Below are 19,310 nucleotides of genomic sequence, written 5' to 3' on the forward strand. Positions count from 1 at the left end.
ACTGAGCGGTGAGTATTAGTGAATCAGGTGTAAACACTCGGAGGCCCCTCTTATTGGAGACAAATCAGTTATACTGGTCTGACCACTAAATGTGTGCTGGGATAATTACCTGATATTGTTTGTTATATTCCCTAAACACCAGAAATAAGGCTGAGAGTGGATGGAACTGCTGGAATATTTATTGCTAAATAAATATGTAAGTTAAATATTATTATTGATATGGTTATTGAAATTAGAAAGTTAAATTTAGTTAGGATAGGATCTTTTTTGATGGCAGGTGACCACAATTATCTAGTCCTTAACTGTCCCAAAGCCTTGGTTATAATTGAAACAAATTGGAGCAGCCAAAATCTATGTTTTTGCAGACTTTTGCCCGCAGTGCAATTTTTGGAGACAGTTTATGCAGCAACTCAGAGTGGTCCACTTAACTGATTCCATAGACCCTGGTGAGACCACTTTCAAAGACTTTTTGTAATGGCAAAGCATTACCATCCTAGTAGTTTTAACTACAACAGCAGAGAAGAAGATATACCATGATGTAACCAGTAGAAGACTAATGCAAAAAAATAAAAATAATGCAACCGATGGCAAGAAAACACTTGTCAAACCCAGTGGAGAACTCTTCCAGATGCTGATTGGTTGGAAATGGGATTCCGGGAGCTATCAACCAAAAATGTGATAATTGCCCATCTGAACTAAACCTTTTGGAATGGTCAATTTAAAGCATATAACCCCCTTAATTTTTTTTATTTTTTTTTTGACAGCAAATGCCCATGACCCAAAGTTTAAGAGGTGCTTTATGTGAGTGTCTTCAGAACACTTTATAAGATTAAACTAAATTTTTAGTGGAGCAATCAGATGGAGGGCGGTTTGGGAAGTGCATAAACTTGGCTTAGGCACCTAGTCATTGGCAACCCCAGTAAACAAATTTTAAGGCAGGCATCAAGTGGTACATCCTTATAGGGTGTTCTGATGATACTCCATAGGGACATTGTATTTTTAATGGCAGCAAATAATTGAAGGGGATTTTAGGCTGTGCATAAATTTGGCCTTGGCATCTTGACATTTGATGACCCTGGTCAACATAACTTTAAAGCAGGCATCAAGAGGTGCGTCTATATAAATTGTCCTAGGAGTCCCTAGATCCATGGTGCCCAGTTACCGAGCAGGAAGAGCTTATAAATTGCCTGATGACCCCTAGAGGAAGCATTACAAAACCTTATATACACTCAATAAAATATAGAAAAATCATGCAAATAAAGTCCTTAAAAAAGCTTCCACGTATTACTATATTAATACAAAATACTTAAAATCGTATAGTTTCCCTTTAGTGCCTAAAAGCTACTCTACCTGACTTTTAACATTTATAGCCATTTACCATGGTAAAAACAGAGAAGTAATTAGAGACTAATCACTTTCCTTGTTTCTTTGATGTGCATAACTCATAATGATAAATGGCCCAGTTACAAATGATATGGTGAAGATTCGAACAAACTGATACTCTATGACTATGAGTGAGTGTAGTTCACAGCGAGTCTGCGCCTCTCCAGCTTGAGGAGTGCATTCGTTTTTTAGGGACTTTAATAAAATGACTAACCAGCATTTGATGAAATACTGCTCACTTATCTAGTGTGCCGAGTGTGGAGGAGGTGAAGCCGAGTCCAACCGTGTGAGGTTTGAAAAGAAGTCTTTCTGGTAAACTCATCACTAATCCTCCTTAATATTAATTAAGGTATATGTGTTATTTTTGACCATGAACTGCAAACACAGCTCCCGTAATCTTATTTGCATTGAAGAAAACAACAGAAAAATACAAATACATTGTTGAGTAGGGAAATCAATGGTATAACCTTCATGTGAATGTACCATCTGGTCACATATTTTGTTTCCTTAATTCAAAAGATAGACCCTTTAAATAAAAAATGATTGTTGAGGATTGCATGTTATGTGGTCATTTGTAGGTATATGATACATGAAATCTTCCTATTCCCACCATCCACCTCAGTTCATATTCAGATATTTGATAAAGCACAGAATTTGGAATTTGGAGCTGAACTTACTGTATTTTAAATCTGTGTGTGCATACTTTTTGAGGCACTGGCCTAAAACAAGAATCTCTTGAATCTCTGATGAGATTACTTATTCCAGGTTATGGAAGCTTCTGGATCAATGGGACATTAAGGCCACCAATGGAAGCCTACATAGTTTACACAGTACAATTTAACCCAGAATTACATTAAATTAGTTTTGAAAGCAATCATGTTGATAAGACCACTAGATCTCTTAAGATCTCTTAAGAGCTTACAGTTGCACTTCACGTGAAATCTTTCCTCCCTATGTAGGCACATGGTTTTCACTATGCAGAGATGCTGGAAAACATTGTCTGGCATTTAGGTGCCACATGCTCACACCTGATTGATTCTCCCACCAGCTGAATCCAAAGATGACGGGAAATGAGCTGTAGTGTATCGTGCAAGCACATTTGGCCCATGAAACAGATACTCTATCCACCACTTTCCTTCTCTGCACTATGTTTGTGTTAACTTATTATCCTGAATGCTATTAGAATCGGCCTTCTTCAATTTTTAGGTTTAGTTGGGCTTTAAGGTGTACTGTTCCTTCTAAGAATTTACAGTTGTTTGCGCTGCATTGAAGCAGTACATATATCTTTCTAAACAGACTTCATTTATTCAGCTGTTCCTCGGTGCTAGTGGAGGAAAACCGTACACTCCCCTCCTAGTGTGAAAGTAATGGGTTTTGTCTCGAAAAAGATAACAATCCTCTCAAGCATTCGACCCTTCCAATTGAGAGAATTACAGCTTCACTTGAACACAAAGACTTTGTCAGCTTAACATTTCAACACTCAATAGGTTCCTCTTAGACTGAAAGAGAGAGAGAGCAGGCAATACAAAGCTCACTTTGTGTAGGTTCCATGCATGATACGGGTTTGATGCCTTGTAATACAAGGAAAACTGAGAGGCTTCCCAGCTGTCAGATTTTACCGGGTTTTATCAGATATGGACCAAATGTATGTTCTTAGGAGGGGATGTATGAATCTAAAGACATCAACCTGGAGAAAAACTTTTTACAGTGAAACATAATGGTGTAGAGTTACTTTAACTAAAGCTGAAAATCCAAATCAGTGTTGGACCAGTGATAACTGTCTTACTTTGGAGAGATTTTATCTCATTGTTGTGTCTTCAGGACCAGGCGTGAATGGAAATCTCCCCAATGAGACAGAAAGGTTTTAACCCTACCTGGAGTGTTTGATAAGTGAAGTCAAACACTCCAGGACATCAGCTATTATTCAGAAGGCCAGGGTACCTTCTCAGACTCCTCTTCAAAACTCTTAGTATTCAAGAAAACTCTATCCTTCCTTTAATAACATGGCAACGATCCATCCAGTGCCTATTCTCCACCAGAAACCAAATCGTATTTTGGGATCTGACATCTGATCTTCTCCAACCATTTGACAAGCTGGATGAATAGAATACAACTTACTGTTTCTCCCACCACTTATATGTCCTTCAATGATGTATGAACCAGCATAAGAAGCCACAATAAGTGATGGAAGAACAAGTTATTTTCCCATAGATGTGTAAAATACATGTAGAGGACAGAGAACAGTAAAATGTCAGATTTTGCAAGAAATCAGCTTCTGTAAATGTTTTCTTTTGCTGGTTTCAAGTGATTGTGTGGTGGCAGGGTCTTGTTTCACCTTCTATCGCAAACTGTTGCTGATATTAGATAACAAAAGGGCCCTGTACTAACTGCACAGTAAATAACTAAAAACTAATCAAAAACAGAACTATGCTAGTTTCTAAACTGCTACCAGCTCAACAGCCTGACATGCGTTCAGTAGCCTCATTCTTCCAGCTCTTCCTGTATCCTTGTAATATGCTTTCCCCAAATCCCTTCTTATTGAGTCTCCAGGAGCATTGCTCTTCTTGTTGGACATGAGGGCCCACACAGGCTGGGGAAACTTACCCCTTGAAATAGTCAATGAGCCCCCTTAGTTTCTGCCCTCTTTCTGGTCCAAGAGCCCTAATAGACCTAGGTGAGCATATCATTTTTCCAGAACTTCTACCCCTTGCTCCAAATAACCAACTTGATTGGCTGATCGATTCACCATGTATGACCCTTGGCTTCATCCTCCGACCTGCTCTGCCCTGCAAATTGGCTCCACACTACCACTATCTTCCACTTGATTCATTCTTGCCATTGTATGTCTCTGGTCTCCCAAAATGTATTGTTCCTTCAGATGCCATTCTTTGTGTACCCAAGTTGTGGGTGCAGGGACAGCTCTACTACCCTCCCAAAGCTGCGTGGGGCTTGTCCTAAGCTAAATAGTACAGTTTTAGATTTAACGGATTGGGGTTTGGGTAGCCATTGACACTTGACCGAGGCATTATATTATTAACTTACTCATCAGACTGGTAATATTGCAGATCATTTTCTTAATCATGTATGCCTTATATATAAAAAAGATTGTCTTCTGAAATAGATTTTGTTTTGTTGTTTTGATGATTGGGACAAGCTTCTTCCTTGCTGTCTAGGAATCCCAATATGGTTGCTGTTCTCCTAGCTGTGAATTATGTGTATGGAAAAAAATGATACTAGGTTACATTTTGTTTTTATCTACAATATGCTTGACTTTAATGTATTATTTATTAAGTCTATAAGATGATCATAATCGTAGAAGCAATAGAAGTACATAGAGAATTTGCTGTAACCTGCTCAATAAATGATCACCTACAATCAATTGTGCTAACCAAATCTTAACTGAAAAGCAATGGGACTACTTGCATTTGTTGCTACAATCATTTGCCATCAATAATAGATGATCCAGGAATGAACCTGGCTATACACTACATCTAGAAATCACAAGTCAACATTAGATATACTGGAAAGATTTAGCCCTGGGATCTTTAGTTATTATGATTGCCAAGCTTACTCCACTGAAAATCCAAGCAAAGTCATCCTATGTAGTGTGTCCTTCAGGTATATTATTGTTTAACCTATAGGCAACATATTCACTGAAAGATCATTATACGTCCTTGGCCATGTGAGTCTTGTTTCACCATACCAGCGATGGAATAACTAGATGGATAATGGTTAGAGACAGAGAAAACGACAGTGATATCTTATTACTGCTTTCCTCTAAAAGGTCACTCACTTGTTAACTTTCCTGTTGCTTGCTAGCACAAAAACTGACAAGATCTAATGGTATTTAAGTTAAATGGCTTAAAGGGGGAACAAACAAGGAAGTCAATTTAGCCGTTTCCATCACAGTGACAATGTGCTTCTGTGACACTGCTTGTCGTGTGGTGGAAGGCCCCGGTTTAAGTGTAGTCAAGTAACGCTAGTGGGGAGACATCCTGAAAGGGGAACATTTTTATTTAACTCCTTTTGACTGGTATAAAGAAATTGAGACCGAATTTTCACTGGGGTAGCAAATTTCTAAATATCTAACTCTCCAGCAAAGTACCAGCACAATGATTGCATTTGAAAGAATTTACATTTTCATCATTATGTTATGGGTCTCGGCAACATTATATAATGTGGCTACTGTTTGGTGTAAAAATAAATTACCAAAAATCAGTAACAAATGGTGAATATTATATGGTTTATCTGATTAGTTTTACATTCAGTAGGGCCACTTTTTTGAACATGTGTTTGAAACCCGTTAAGCTCGACACTGGTCTGTAGCTGGTGGAAGTCTATAATGAGTGACTTCTTTAATGTGGGTAAGCTAGATTTCCATACATCATTGAAGAATTTCATAAAGTTACTGACAACTGTTACTTTTAAAGACAAGTTGTCATAGGAGAAACGTTCAAGTTTAGAGCTGCTCCATCCTTACAGTGCTAAATCGGTAAAAACACGTTCCCTTAAACTTTCCCTGGTGGGACTCAATTACTGCCCTTGAAACACATACACCTGAATGATTCCTACAATGAAATGTTTGAGGGAATGCCTTAATCCCTGTTTTTTACAGGGAGCCCCAAATTTCTAAAACAAAAGATAAAAGAATCAACATCCCTCCAATCAATTCATTGCAATTATTTAATATGAACACTTCATGTCACGTCAGTTGATTTGCCAATGTTTCAGGGATTCACAAAATTCTTTTCCTCAAGGCAACAGTGATCAAATTTCATTTTATAAATGTGCCTAATTGGAAATAATAGTTAATGCTGCTGACTTCTCTTCCAATGTATGGACAGTCATTAATAATATGTCTGTTCAGTTTTGTACTGGTGGCTATATTTTAATTTCCAATTTACTTTACGAAAGAGTACATTTTTGCCTGAACACCATTTGCCATTAATATTAGATAATCCACGGATGAACCTGGCTATTCACTACATCTAGAGATCATGAAAGTCATCGTGAGATACACTGAAAGACCCGGTCCTGGAATCTTCAGGTATATGCAGAGGATTTATGATTGCCCAGCTTATTCCTCTGAAATTCCAAGCAAAGTCATCCAATGTAGCGTGTCCTTCTAGTGTAACATTGTTAAACCTAAAAGCAACATGCTTGCTACCTATAGCTCTCAACTTATCGAAACCAGGTATTGTAGGAGAATTTTATGATGAGCATACATCTAAACTGTAAGAAAGCTACAACTTCTTTACGTCATGGAAGAATTCCAGTAGAACTGAGCTATTTGAAGGCCTATAGTAGCTGCTATCACCAGCCATGGATACTGGCTCAATTTAAGAGCTCAGATAGTAATAGATTATGACTTTTAAGGGTCGAAGGTTGTGGCTGACCACTAGAGGTTAATCCAATGGTCAACACAGACATGGAGCACTATGAGTCATTTACCATTTAGTAGATATTTCCATTTTGATGTTTTGTCTTTCATTGGAAACTTGGAATATTTAGGAAAGGGTGCAAAAGTGTTTATAATAAAAAATGTATTGGAACAATTTTTATATTTTGGATCAAACATGTCAATGGTTGAGTATGTGACCTCTGTATTTGGGATCCAATATTTGTCCTTTTCAATATCATCTGAATGTCTGAATGGTGCAAGGTGATTGGTTGCTGTACATGTCTCTTGGAAATCTGGATTGGTTGTTATAGGTGTGCGGAAAACATGTTGTGTGCATGATGCACCAAGGCATTAGCTGTCTTTTATGTATTTAGTAAACCTTTTTTTATTCAGTTCATTCTTAATGAATTGCATAAAGAGTGTCTACACTACAATATACAGTTGTGACTACCTGTACCTGTACTGGTGAATTGTAATCGTGCCCCTCTCTATGGTCCATTCAATTCTTCTTTTGGCTAACCTTGGTATGAGGATCAGTGAGGACTTCATATTGCAATAGTGAAGGGTATAATCCTCACCATATTGAATTCTCTAATCCTGCAGTTTTGAAGCCTTATTCAGATGTTACATTTCCTAGTGTTATCATTTTTAATCCAAAAGAAATCTAGCATCAGTAAAGGTGTCCAAAGACATAATTTCGCCAGTTTACTATTGAGGTAAATGCAGTAGCTGAGCAACCTGTTATGTATATTAATATTATTATTATTAACATGTATTTATATAGTGCCAACATATTACGCAGCACTACAAAGCCCATAGTCACATCACTTACTCTCCCTCAATGGGGCTCACAATCTAATGTCCCTACCATAGTCATATGTCATTAATACACCCTAAGGCCAATTTTTAAAGATAGACAATTAACCAAAGTGCGTGTTTTTGAAATGTTGGAGAAAACTGGTGTACCTGGAGTAAACCCACAAAAGGAGAGAACATGCAAATGCAGTGCTGCAAAGGCCAAAGTGCTAACCTCTATACCACCGTGCTGCCCAATGCCTTTTGACACCCCTGACACTACCAACCAATGAGAATGCTCATAAAGTGGTAAGCATTTTCATTGGTTGATTTTACCAGGGATGGTCCCACCCTCTGACAACCACCAGTCAAGGAAATGCCCTGTTTTCTTTGACTACAGACCAACTTTGATTATCAGTTGACATCAGAATTATTGTTCTATTTGAACTGAACCATAAGAATGTCAGATGTTGCAAAATCAGCCCCAACCCAAAAGCAATACTAGCTACAGGCAACAATTTTGGAGCGTCTGTACTTAAGAGCTGATTTTATTTTGTGCTGCAGATTGCCACTTCAAAGCCTTGAAGTTAATAAAATATACGTTACAATATTTAGACTACACAACGCTCACAGCGTTTTCTGGCACTGAATAAAGTTTGTGAGATTTATCACCACTCCACATTATCAGTCTAAAGATGGATTGGACCTAAAAATAAAATGCAGTGCTTGATAATTTATTGTCTCCGCAATCTGCAATACCTTATGTTGTAATATTACCAAAATGACAGGGGAAGGAGCTGCTGAACCTCTCTATCCCACTGCATTGCTCACATATCTGCCAAAATACTTCCTGGTAATTCGCTAATTAACTTACTGGCAAAAATGTGAATAAAACCACAGCTAAATCCATAATGTTTCCCTTTCATTTCTTTAAGTACAAGCAGGATGGGTGTGCGTTTATACTTGCAGGAACTTGCTGGTGGGTGTGGAGCAGACTTAAAGGAATACTCCTATCTGAGCCCTAATTTCCTAAATCTTTGTTCCAGACTTTCCCATACCACTGACAAATACAAGGCATCTGTTAACATGCTGTACTTTCTTCTTGGGCAGTAAAACCAATCACACCTAAAAGTTTTGATTGATTATTTCAAAGAATTTGCATTTCAGTTATTCCCTATGATGAGAATGTTTATATATTCAGTGAATGCTCACTGAATTTGGAAACATTTACTGTGAGCATATCATGCTACGCTTCTGATTTGTCATTAGTGGAATGGCTCTTTAATGCTTCCCAATTCTGAAGTCTGGAAAATACAGCACTGTACTCTTTTTTTAAAATACTCTTTACAATTGTAATTGGTTATTTATGGTTCATGTTTTTTAATGAAATGGCGTATTGTAAAAATGCACCAATTCTCACATTTCATGACATTTTTAACATGCTTTTATTACTGCAAGTATTAGCTGACATTTGCAAAGATAATACCTGTACATGTTGCTTGAAGGTTTAAAATTTAAGGTCAGACTGAGGGTTTTTTATGTTAAAAAGGACCTGAAGAATAAAGGCAAATGGAGGACAAAGGAGTGATCAGTAATTACTGTGGCCTTCCTGCATCTGATCTTTTCCCTATAACTTATCATGCCTTGTTTTGCAAAAAGTATCTGGCAGCCATCTAGTAGAGAAAAAGCAATCCCATAGTCAAGTCAGATCTGTCCCCTTCTTATTGCTTGTGATAAGTTGGAATTTATAGGAAGCAGCAAAAAAAAAAAAAAAGGTGCTGTAAGTAAAGATCTACAGAAAAAAGAAAGCAAAAGCAAGAAGATTCTTGCAATGCAGGAGCTCAGGTACATCTTTCTCTCCATCAAACAGGTAAAAGCACAATAGTGACAACAGAAATCTCACTCTAAATTTTGTGTGACTGAGCAGCCAGATTTGCATTGTCCTGGATGATCCCACACCAAAGATATACAGCTGCAAGGCTGAGGGACAGACATCTCTAGGCACGGGACCAGTTCTGTTATTCCTCAGAAGAAATTCCAGGCAAAAGGTTTATTTTTTCAGGGTACTGCCTAGGCATATATAAAATTTCCAAATGTTCCTTACAGGAAAATAAATGCTCACCTTGTGATGTTCTTTTCAGGTGCAAGGGACAATTTCCAGGAGTGATTTGCGTTTGTACTTCTGCAATTTTTTTGTGGCAGATTAAAAACAAGATCCCATTTGCTGAATCTTTGGTTCAGAACTTCCATAGTTCTGAATAGTAAAATGCCTCTAGAAAGCTCTTCATTGAAACTGTGCAAAATGAAAAGGTTTTAATGTCACCTATAATATGCTAAACAATTGTGTAGTGTTGCCAAAAACAAAAAAACTGCCCTAAAATCCCACAATGCATTGTGTTTCCAAAACAGTTAGGTGTACTCACTTCCACTTTCCATTCCTGCCAGGGAGCAGAAATAAAAAGTCACAGAGAGATAATACTGATAGATATTCATTTAATTATTTTATTGCAGATACATTTTTACAGGCAAATTAGAGAAATCAAAGAGATGAACAATAAAATGTGTGGACATAAAAGCTATAAAAATATATATATATATATATATATATATGTATATATATATAGCTGCAAATGAAATTTTCCTGATGTTACAACTGGAGGTGTTTAATATCAGCGTAGGATTTGTCTCTGCACAAGGGTTAACTCTTTGCCTGGTATCCCTGCAATGTATGGGGGAGATCTCTTTAAACACTAATGCTCCTGGCAGTGTTTGCCAGCGTGAAATACTCCTGACCAGAAATGTATGGACAGTTTTGGCTCGTGGCCCAATTGCACTTTCCATGATGGGCTTAATTGGAGTGCCTGGGTTAATTCTGAGCCATATTTTTTTATATCAGATGTGTCAGATGATATTGCTCCTCGGCATTAGCCGGCTGTGATTTTCAAGAGGCAGAGTCCATCCTTCAAAGGAATGATGTTCAACATCGTACCTTTAAATAAGAGCCTGCAATTGATTTCTGGGAAGGAGGAGAGAAGATCGCTTCAAGAAGCCTGATTGCTACAGTAGTAGAAATAAATGTGAAATTGTGCTGTTCAGTACAGACTGAGGCTATTCCAGTTTGTAGTTGTGTAGGTGCACAGGACCTAACTGTTTGATATATGCTGAGATATAATATTCCAGTATTTTCTTTCTTGATTAATCCATGCGGCCTTCTTCGTGTCTGCTGCTAAATGGTGTAATAAGCTATATCAACATCAAAGCAACAGGTTCACCTAAATGATTGCTTCTGCCCAGCATATATTTCTTTCAGCCTCTGTGCAAAATAACCATTACTGGTTATGTGATTCCCTTCCTTTCTTGATGCAGAACTGGGTGCCTAAAGAGTTTATTTACCAGACACCAATGCTGCAGGGAAGTAGAAGGGATAGTTCTGAGCCTTGAATAAACGTTAAATCAGTTTTTCTAAATCAGGATTCCATGGAGGTTCTTCGAGATGAGCAATTCGTGTCCCAGGTCAGTTTAACTGACACCAATGATCTTTTTGGCTATCATTCTTCCCAATGACCAGCAATGTATATACACATTGCTAATATCCAATATACCATGAGCTGTAGATAATATAATTATAGTAGGGGTTACCTGAATACCTGAAACCTATTTCAGGGGTTCCCCCATGTTAAAAACATTGAGAAAGTCTGTTTTAACCCAACTACCAGAAAGTGCTTCAAATTTACAAATTGCATCCAGGCAGTGGAGCTCTAGACGTTATTCGCCAGGCTGATTTTGCTATTTTGCTGCACAAAGCAATTGACTTGATAGAAGGAGTTTTAGTTACACACAGCTGAAAGAGGGAGGATACTATTCCTTGTCTACAACAAATGTATGTTTTTTAATTGGACTAAGACAGTCAAAAATTGACCAGTGAGTGCTTGACTTTCTTGGAAATGGAAAAGCTAGAATCTGTGAAAGTGCCCCTTTTTAAGCAAATATTACAAAAAAAAGGTATAAAATATCAGCTTATAAATAAAAAAATAATTCAATGTCTTTTTAGCTATTCTTTAGGAGAGAAACAAGTTTTATACCCAAGTTCCAAATGAAGCATAGAGGGCTATCTAATAGTATTGATGTTTTATTTCCTGATGTGTTGGGAAACACACCAAATTTTTCCCCCATCATTTGTAAATTACCATTAGGGTCTTTATTTATAGGAGTAACTTATAGGAAATGTGTTTCACAGGTACTCTATTGACACAGTAGCGTGACTTTTCATTTATGTTGGTGTGTGTACGATATTCCACATTGGCAGCCCTTAGTAGAGGTACACGCCTAAGTGCATCTGAATCATTGCATGACATTCATCAGCAATTTAATGCTGCAACAGAGCAGTCACATCCCAGCCTTATCAATACTTTGTGGTTTGTGTATTTAATTTTTTTATCATTGTTGATCAATAAATATTAATATTTCTTTAAATATTGGAATTGGTCTTTAAAGGAAAGGTGTTATCCTGTCTGATCCTCATTATCCATCCATAACAATTGTATATTGAATGACTTTTGATAAGAAAATTCCATCTGGAATGGGAGTGGAAGTGGTTATGTAAAATTATTGATCTGAACTTCATGATGCATCTTCTGTAAAACTCTTACCAGGCCGGTGGCAGACATTTGTGGTAGGGGGCTTTCATTTCTTAGGTAGAGAGCAAGAATGGTTTGCTATACATATAGATCAGCTTGTCTACATGGACAATAGGTAAAGGCTTCCTTTGAGATTCAACAGGTCAATATTTATTGGCACATGCTCCTCTTTACCAGACTGTCAATATCATCATTATCACTAGTCTTATTGATGACCAGAATGACTTAAGATGTCACTAGCCGGATTTAATTTTGCATTTGAATAGCTGGGAACGTAAACTTGGAGGAAAGTTAGATTTCATTATCTTTAGTTATCTAAACACAAAAAACTCGAAAATAAACATGCTGGATACTACTATTAAGGGCTTTACTGATGTTTTTCTGCAACCAAAACATGCAATGGATGAATATTTACTGGCATGGATTTTGGCACAACAGGTTTGATTTTACAAAAATAATATATGGAAGGCCTGGATATAAAGAGCAACTTCAACAATATCAAGTGCAATATCAGTTGGAAGAAGTACATGTTTAGTAGACTAATTGTTTAGCAGCTTAGCCTGCTCAGACCCTTTTAGTTAGGCATACCACCTGGCACTTTTCAGGAACCACCCATCTATTTTTGTATGGTTACTGAATAGTTTGGTTCACAATACAAGGACCACCACCCACCTTTAGCTTCTTCCCATCCAACTTAAAAAAATTATGTGGAGAATACTGCCATTCATATAAATAAAAGTGATAGGTAATAATCTAATCATGATTTGATATTTAAAAAATTAATCAGAGATCTAGTCCCATACCTCAGTCGTGTGTTTTCCATATCCCCAACGTAAAGAACTTCTGCTGTACACAATGACTTACCAGGTAAACTTGTGCTGTAAACAACCAAGCTGATTTCCGAAAGCTCAGCAGATCTACTAATGCTAATAACGCACTGATGTTCTTTGTGTACAATTAACACAGCCTCATTCAATTGATACATCTTTCTTTTTTTTTTCTATTGCAGCAACAAGGGGCTGCCACGTCTGTCTACTGTGCCGTCTCTCCCGACCTGGAAGGCCTTGGAGGAATGTACTTCAACAACTGCTGCCGTTGCTTGCCATCACAGGAGGCCCAGAGAGAGGAGACGGCAGAGGCCTTGTGGGAGCTGAGCGAGAGGCTTATCCAAGAACGAGTTGGCAGCCAGTCCAAATAGCAGGGAGCTGATGTTAGGATCAAAACACACGGAGTGGTGTGTGTATGTGCCTGTGTGTGTGCGCTAGGAACCTGCCAGTACTGGAAGCTATCCAACCCTATCATCAAGAGGGTTTCTATATACCTCTGATACAGATTAACTAGTGTTAAATGGAATAATAGCAGTCACAACATAGTGAAAAATGTTAAGTACTAGAGGGAAATGGGGAATTCTGCAGGGTTAAAGGGACAATATCTCTTTCTTGTACTGAGTTAAGCTGATTTCTTTGTCTTAAAATTAGGGAGTTTTCAAAATGGGGCAGTGATTGCTATAAAATGATAATAAAAAGCTGAATGATAGCTCTGATTATATGCAAAGTAGCTTTTCACCTAATTAGCCTAAACATGGATGTAATAGGATTGCTCAAAAAGCACTGAATACAGTAACCCTTTATAATCAAAAAATTATTTAATTTATTCAGCAACAGTAACTATTGGTTGGGAAAATCCATCAGTCTTCAATTGCCCCCTCCATTCCAGGATCAGGTAATGGGTAATTATTAAAGGGATCAAAGTTCAAAATGTACCCAGATCACTACTTCCTTCCTTCCTTCCTTCCCTTCCTTCCTTCCTTCCCTCCCTCCTTCCTGTCCCTAAAGCAATGTATGCCCTTTTTATAATAGTCGCCAGGGATAATAACGATCGATTGTCTTGGGCAACTATTATCTGACGTACAGTGGTCCTTCCAATGTTGGGAATGATTTGGAAGAATGCTGTGCATTTCTATGGAGGAGTACACAGCAGGGTGCTGCTTACTTGCCTTCCCCTATATTACAAAAAAAAATTCCATTGACAATCATCCAGTGTCCATCAGAGATCTGTACAAGTCTTAGCCTAGCATCACCCAGTCTTTGCAAGAAAAATGTCCTGGTTGGATAGTCCCCTTTGAGCATGCCCATTGTGGAAAAGCTTTATGATGCCATATTTACAGTAAAGATCACCCATAGAAGACAATGGAGCTGCAGTGCAGATATGGGAGTAGAAAGAGGAGCCACCTAGAATGTTTTTCTTTGCAAAGGCTTTCCAGCACCAAGCAACACCAATAAATAAATCACTTACATGGTCCTACACCTAAAACTACAGTAAGAAAACAACTGTACATTAGATTGCAGGTATTCAGAATAACCCAACAGGTGCATTAGTTTAAATGAAGCTGATAAATATCCAACATTTCTATTGTGTCAAGCTCTTGATGGAATCCTTTAACTCTTTATCTTTGATTATAGTGCAGTTTTTAATAAATAATTTACATCATATAATTAAAATAAATCAATAAAATCCTAGCATGAGCAAGTTGTTTTTGTCTCTTTTTTCAATTTATAACTGGACCATCAATATTTATATATGTCTATCATCTTTCTTGGCTATTTGTACATAGCAGTGTATTTCTGGTATACTCCAGGGGTCTACAGAGTCCTCAAGGGCAGTATACGGGTGGGTTTTTGGACTAGAGTGGAAGATACCTGCTGTATCCCATATGTGTACCTAGACAATAAAATAAAGTGGTTACAAATAGTATATGTTAGAATATATTATGTGCTTGAAGCAAATCAATTGCCAGTGGGAAGAAGGTCAAATCCAAGTCAAAAACAGGACAAATACACCTGCCAGTGAAATTGGAATGATCTCCAGAGTTAGGTTTGCTTGAACACTCAGGTTCTCCAATGACAGTTTTGTTTTCTTCAGTCTTGAAGAGCTTTGATAAAACATCCCTATTGGGAGAGTGGCTGAGCCCAAGTCTAATGGCCTAAGGCTTTGAATACTAAGTAAATTACTAAATTATCCAGTTGCCTGTTAGCATTGTCGAATTCTAATTACAGTTTAACTTTGGTTGCTGCATACTTGTTCCAGGCCTGTGACTCCAAAAAGTCAACAAAGCATCTAGCATTTTCAGAAGTTAAGGATGGCCACTTACGAGATACGACTTACAAGATAGATAGAGATACACTCTAGACATAATGCTCCTATTACAAACATATATTACATTTCCATATTATTTAAACATATAAAGTATCATCACATGTACAACATGATCATTTGTCTCTTTATTTCCTGACACGCTTCACCTATAGAGGCTTCCTCAGGGGATAGAGAACATAAACATATGTGGTGTTGAGCATGTGGTTTGTACCAATATGTTAAAGGAGTGGAGAACATCCAATATATGTGGAGAACATCCAGGTAAATGTTTCAAGGATGTATATGTATGTAGTTATTATTCAAACTTCCAGCCCTATTCAAAGTTGGTAATGCTATGATTTATCAAGGATAACATTGACATCCGTAATATTATCTAAAGGTTGCTAACCCTAAAAATACCTTATACAGTGACAGATTCAAAATTTCAAACTTCCAGAGCAGGTGATAGTTGGTAAAAACAGGCTTAAGGAACGGGAACCTTAAATAACTGATTTTTGTAATTGTTGTTGAAGGTATGGACATGCGATGCTTGCATTCAGAGGGGCCTTACATAGGTCTCCAATAATACAATCTCTGTCCAACTTGTGGTTAACTGAGTGAACTATCTAATGTTTATGGTGTGTTTACTGAATAGCATTACAAGTCCACAGATCGACAGATTTTTTTCAGGATTTGCACTTTAATTCCTTTAAGAATAAACAAACACAGCTTTTGAGTGCTGCCAGCACAGAGAAATTAAAAGGTTCTCCTCTCTGCCTCAGTCATTATTTCCTCCTGCTGGTAAGGGGTGATTCAGTCAGTTTAGAAGTTTGTCAAGGTTGAGTAGTTCTTGTCAGTTGTCCGACCCATAACCTCTGAAATGAAACACACATAATATTAAGCAAGGCAGCCTCTCGCTGATCAATAATCTTGTAAGTGAGAGTCTGCAGGGATCTTCTTTGATGCGAGAGGTATTTAGGGTGTGAAAATTGATTGTCGGAGAAGCTGAAAAACGTATCCTTTTTTTTGTGCACGTTCCTTTGCTTTTTATACTTTCATGTAGGGTGTTTTGTCTTAAGGTCGACACTGTCTGATTGCTATTGAACACATAAAAAAGAAGGTTTTTTTATACCGCTGTAAGAATCTGTAGCTTTACATGCAGTTTTATTTTCATTTGCATATAAAATTGTTGTTTAGAATTTTATTATAATACACCAGTGACTTGTAACTCAGTATAGCACGATAGGGTAAAAAAATCAGAAAAATTAGAAAGTGGAGGTGAGTGTATGGAAACCACTTTGCACTATTGCTGAATTTTTTCCGTTGCAGAACCGAAATAACAAATATGATTGACTGCCAATACAAAACAAAGACATTTTTAAAAGAGACCAAAGTATTACATAATAATAAAATGAAAATCTAAGTTTTCATAGAGCATACACCATTTTTAAGTGTCCTGCTTTATACATGGCTATGACTATAGCCTTATTCCGTAGAGTTTTTTTTTATTTTGAAGCTTCAAAACACAAAACCTTTTTAAAAATTTTAATAGGCAAAAAGGATACAAATCCACTTTGTGCGCACCAAATGCTTTTGGAAACCCAAATATTTCCCTGTAAAAGTAGTGGTGATATAATACCAGCACTGCACATGGCCAGATCAGGTACCCAACCTCTTCTGGACAACCCAGCCCAGCTTTGGAAGGTACCCAACAGGTCCACCTATCATGGGCTGCCCCTAGAAAAGCCCTACAGAAGAGGGCAGATACAAGACCAGTCAACCTGTACAAGAAGAGAGGTAAAACTTGCGCACATTGTATATACTAATTATGTTTTTTTTCTTTAGCTCAGATATTTTTTAAAACAGCCCCATCTTCTGGATGAAAGTGCTTCTCTTGTCAATGCCAATTTACCCCTTAATGTACATACACCAACTGGAATTGAGGCAGTTGCAAAACCAAGGTATATACAGTATATAAATTTATATATATATATATATATATATATATATATATAAATATATACACACATACTGTATGTATTATTGGTCATTATATTTTATAGATCATGATGTTGTCGATCTGTTCTGTTTTAGATTTGTCCAAACGCCTATATCGCAGCTGGGCACTTGGTACATTGCAGTATCACTATTGTCTCTCCAGCTGATATCTCACAAATTAGCCCCATGCTTCAGATGAGGAGACCTCTCTGGCAGGGAACTGCATGGCAGTAAAACCGTCACTGTTATAGATGGGCTGGCAGCAGAACCCACTTGGTTATTTGTTGTACAGTCTGAAAGAAGAATGATGTGCAATGTATCAGTGGACTGATCTGTCCATTTACACTAAGGGAGGAGAAGAGGATTCTGTATAACGGAACAGACATCTGGAAATAGGCTACAAATATTACAGACATTTCAGCCGCAGTGCCTCACAAGTAATGACAAAAATACGACTTACACAACATGTGCTATTACAATTTACTATAGACAAGTATATAGGAACATTAAGGGAATGATGGCCAAAACTAATAGGCTACTGGTTGTCAACCATATTGCTCACCTGACTTCAATACTTTCTGGGCCAATGGCCCTGAACCAGTATACATGCCAGGACTTTGCAGGTTGCTTGTATGTACTAGGTCAGAATAGAAGCCAGATGGGTACCATGACATGTAAGTAGCAATTTCAGAAAAGGATCAGGAATGGCAACCTATGGATCACTCCTAAGATGGTCCAAGCAATAGAACTCAAGGAGCATTCCCTTCTTAGAAATGGAACTATTTTTTATAAAAAGAATCAAATTGCAGCATTTCTGATTATTTTCTAGGACACAAGGTAAAATACAACATGGAAATGTCCCTCTACCTTAATTTTCATTATATTGGATATAGATTGAGGTGACTGAGGAGGCCTGCAGCCTCTTGCCAATCACTCTTTCCAAGATTAACAAGTAATACTGTAGATTGCAGTGGATTTATCAAACATACAAAAAAAAATCTGATGGTATCCCTTTCATTTACAAAGGTTACAATAATACACTATGGAGCACACATACATTTAACGTAGCCAATACGTGCTGCTATTTATACATCACCCTAGGAAGGCTTTGAGCAACATCTGCATAGTGATTTGAGTTGAGGAGCTCTCCTTTAAGCCAGCACAGCTTTGTAATGAAATAATACATGAAAATGAAGCACTGTTTCCATAATATGACACCTGTCAGACTTCTAGATACTAAAAGACATGGGCAGTTGTTTATTTCATAAATAACAACTTTGCAGCATGCGTGAGTATGTGAGCGCTGTCAGGAGTCAGGGCCGGCAATTAGATGTTGTTTACTATGTGGATAACAGCTCGGGAAGCTTTGCTGTAGATGAAGTGATGATTCTTCTCCATATACTCAGAGAAAGATCCTGCTTGACTGCTGCCACCCTGATTCTAAAAAACTCTATTTCAGATTACAAAGCGTTTGGAATGCTACATAACAGAGAAGATGAGGTTTAGGTAAGTGACCCTCAGCTTCTGGATGTACGCATTGTGGAAGTCTACCAACCAGAAGATGGAAAGCCATGTTGAATCTTGTTTTCTATCTAGAGGTGGGACAATAAAGGATCTATTTGTATAATAGCTTGTATAATTGCTTTGTAGCTATAATAGCTTTGTATAATTGTAATATAGTTTAACCCAGGGTTCACACTTTTTCCAGTTAAATCCAATTAAAAAAAATGTGTGAATCTTGGGTAAAAACATATATAGTACTGTACAATAAATAAAGCTAGACTAAATCTAAAACGCAAAATAAAAATGGTATATATTCCATTGTACCAGGCTTTAGACAATGCTTCGTAGCTGTATTTTTAGAGAAGCAATATTGTCATCCCAAAACAGGAAGTGTTTCCGGACTACAGAACAACCTCTTCTCCTAATCTCTATGAAGTTCACAATCAATATTAGATTTA

The 19,310-nt window shown here is 37.4% G+C and overlaps 1 protein-coding gene across 1 annotated transcript in view; it reads left to right on the forward strand.

Annotated features, from left to right (window-relative positions):
* The window catches only part of WWOX (WW domain containing oxidoreductase), a 561,627-nt gene extending 546,886 nt beyond the window's left edge, over positions 1–14,741 (forward strand). Inside the window, exon 10 of the mRNA XM_072422778.1 lies at positions 13,226–14,741. Within this exon, the coding sequence (XP_072278879.1) occupies positions 13,226–13,414 (189 nt within the window). The 3' untranslated portion in view covers positions 13,415–14,741. The remainder of the gene's footprint in view (positions 1–13,225) is intronic.
* The last annotated feature ends 4,569 nt before the right edge of the window (positions 14,742–19,310 follow it).

Source organism: Pyxicephalus adspersus, chromosome 9 (assembly GCF_032062135.1).
Source record: "Pyxicephalus adspersus chromosome 9, UCB_Pads_2.0, whole genome shotgun sequence".
NCBI lineage: Eukaryota > Metazoa > Chordata > Amphibia > Anura > Pyxicephalidae > Pyxicephalus > Pyxicephalus adspersus.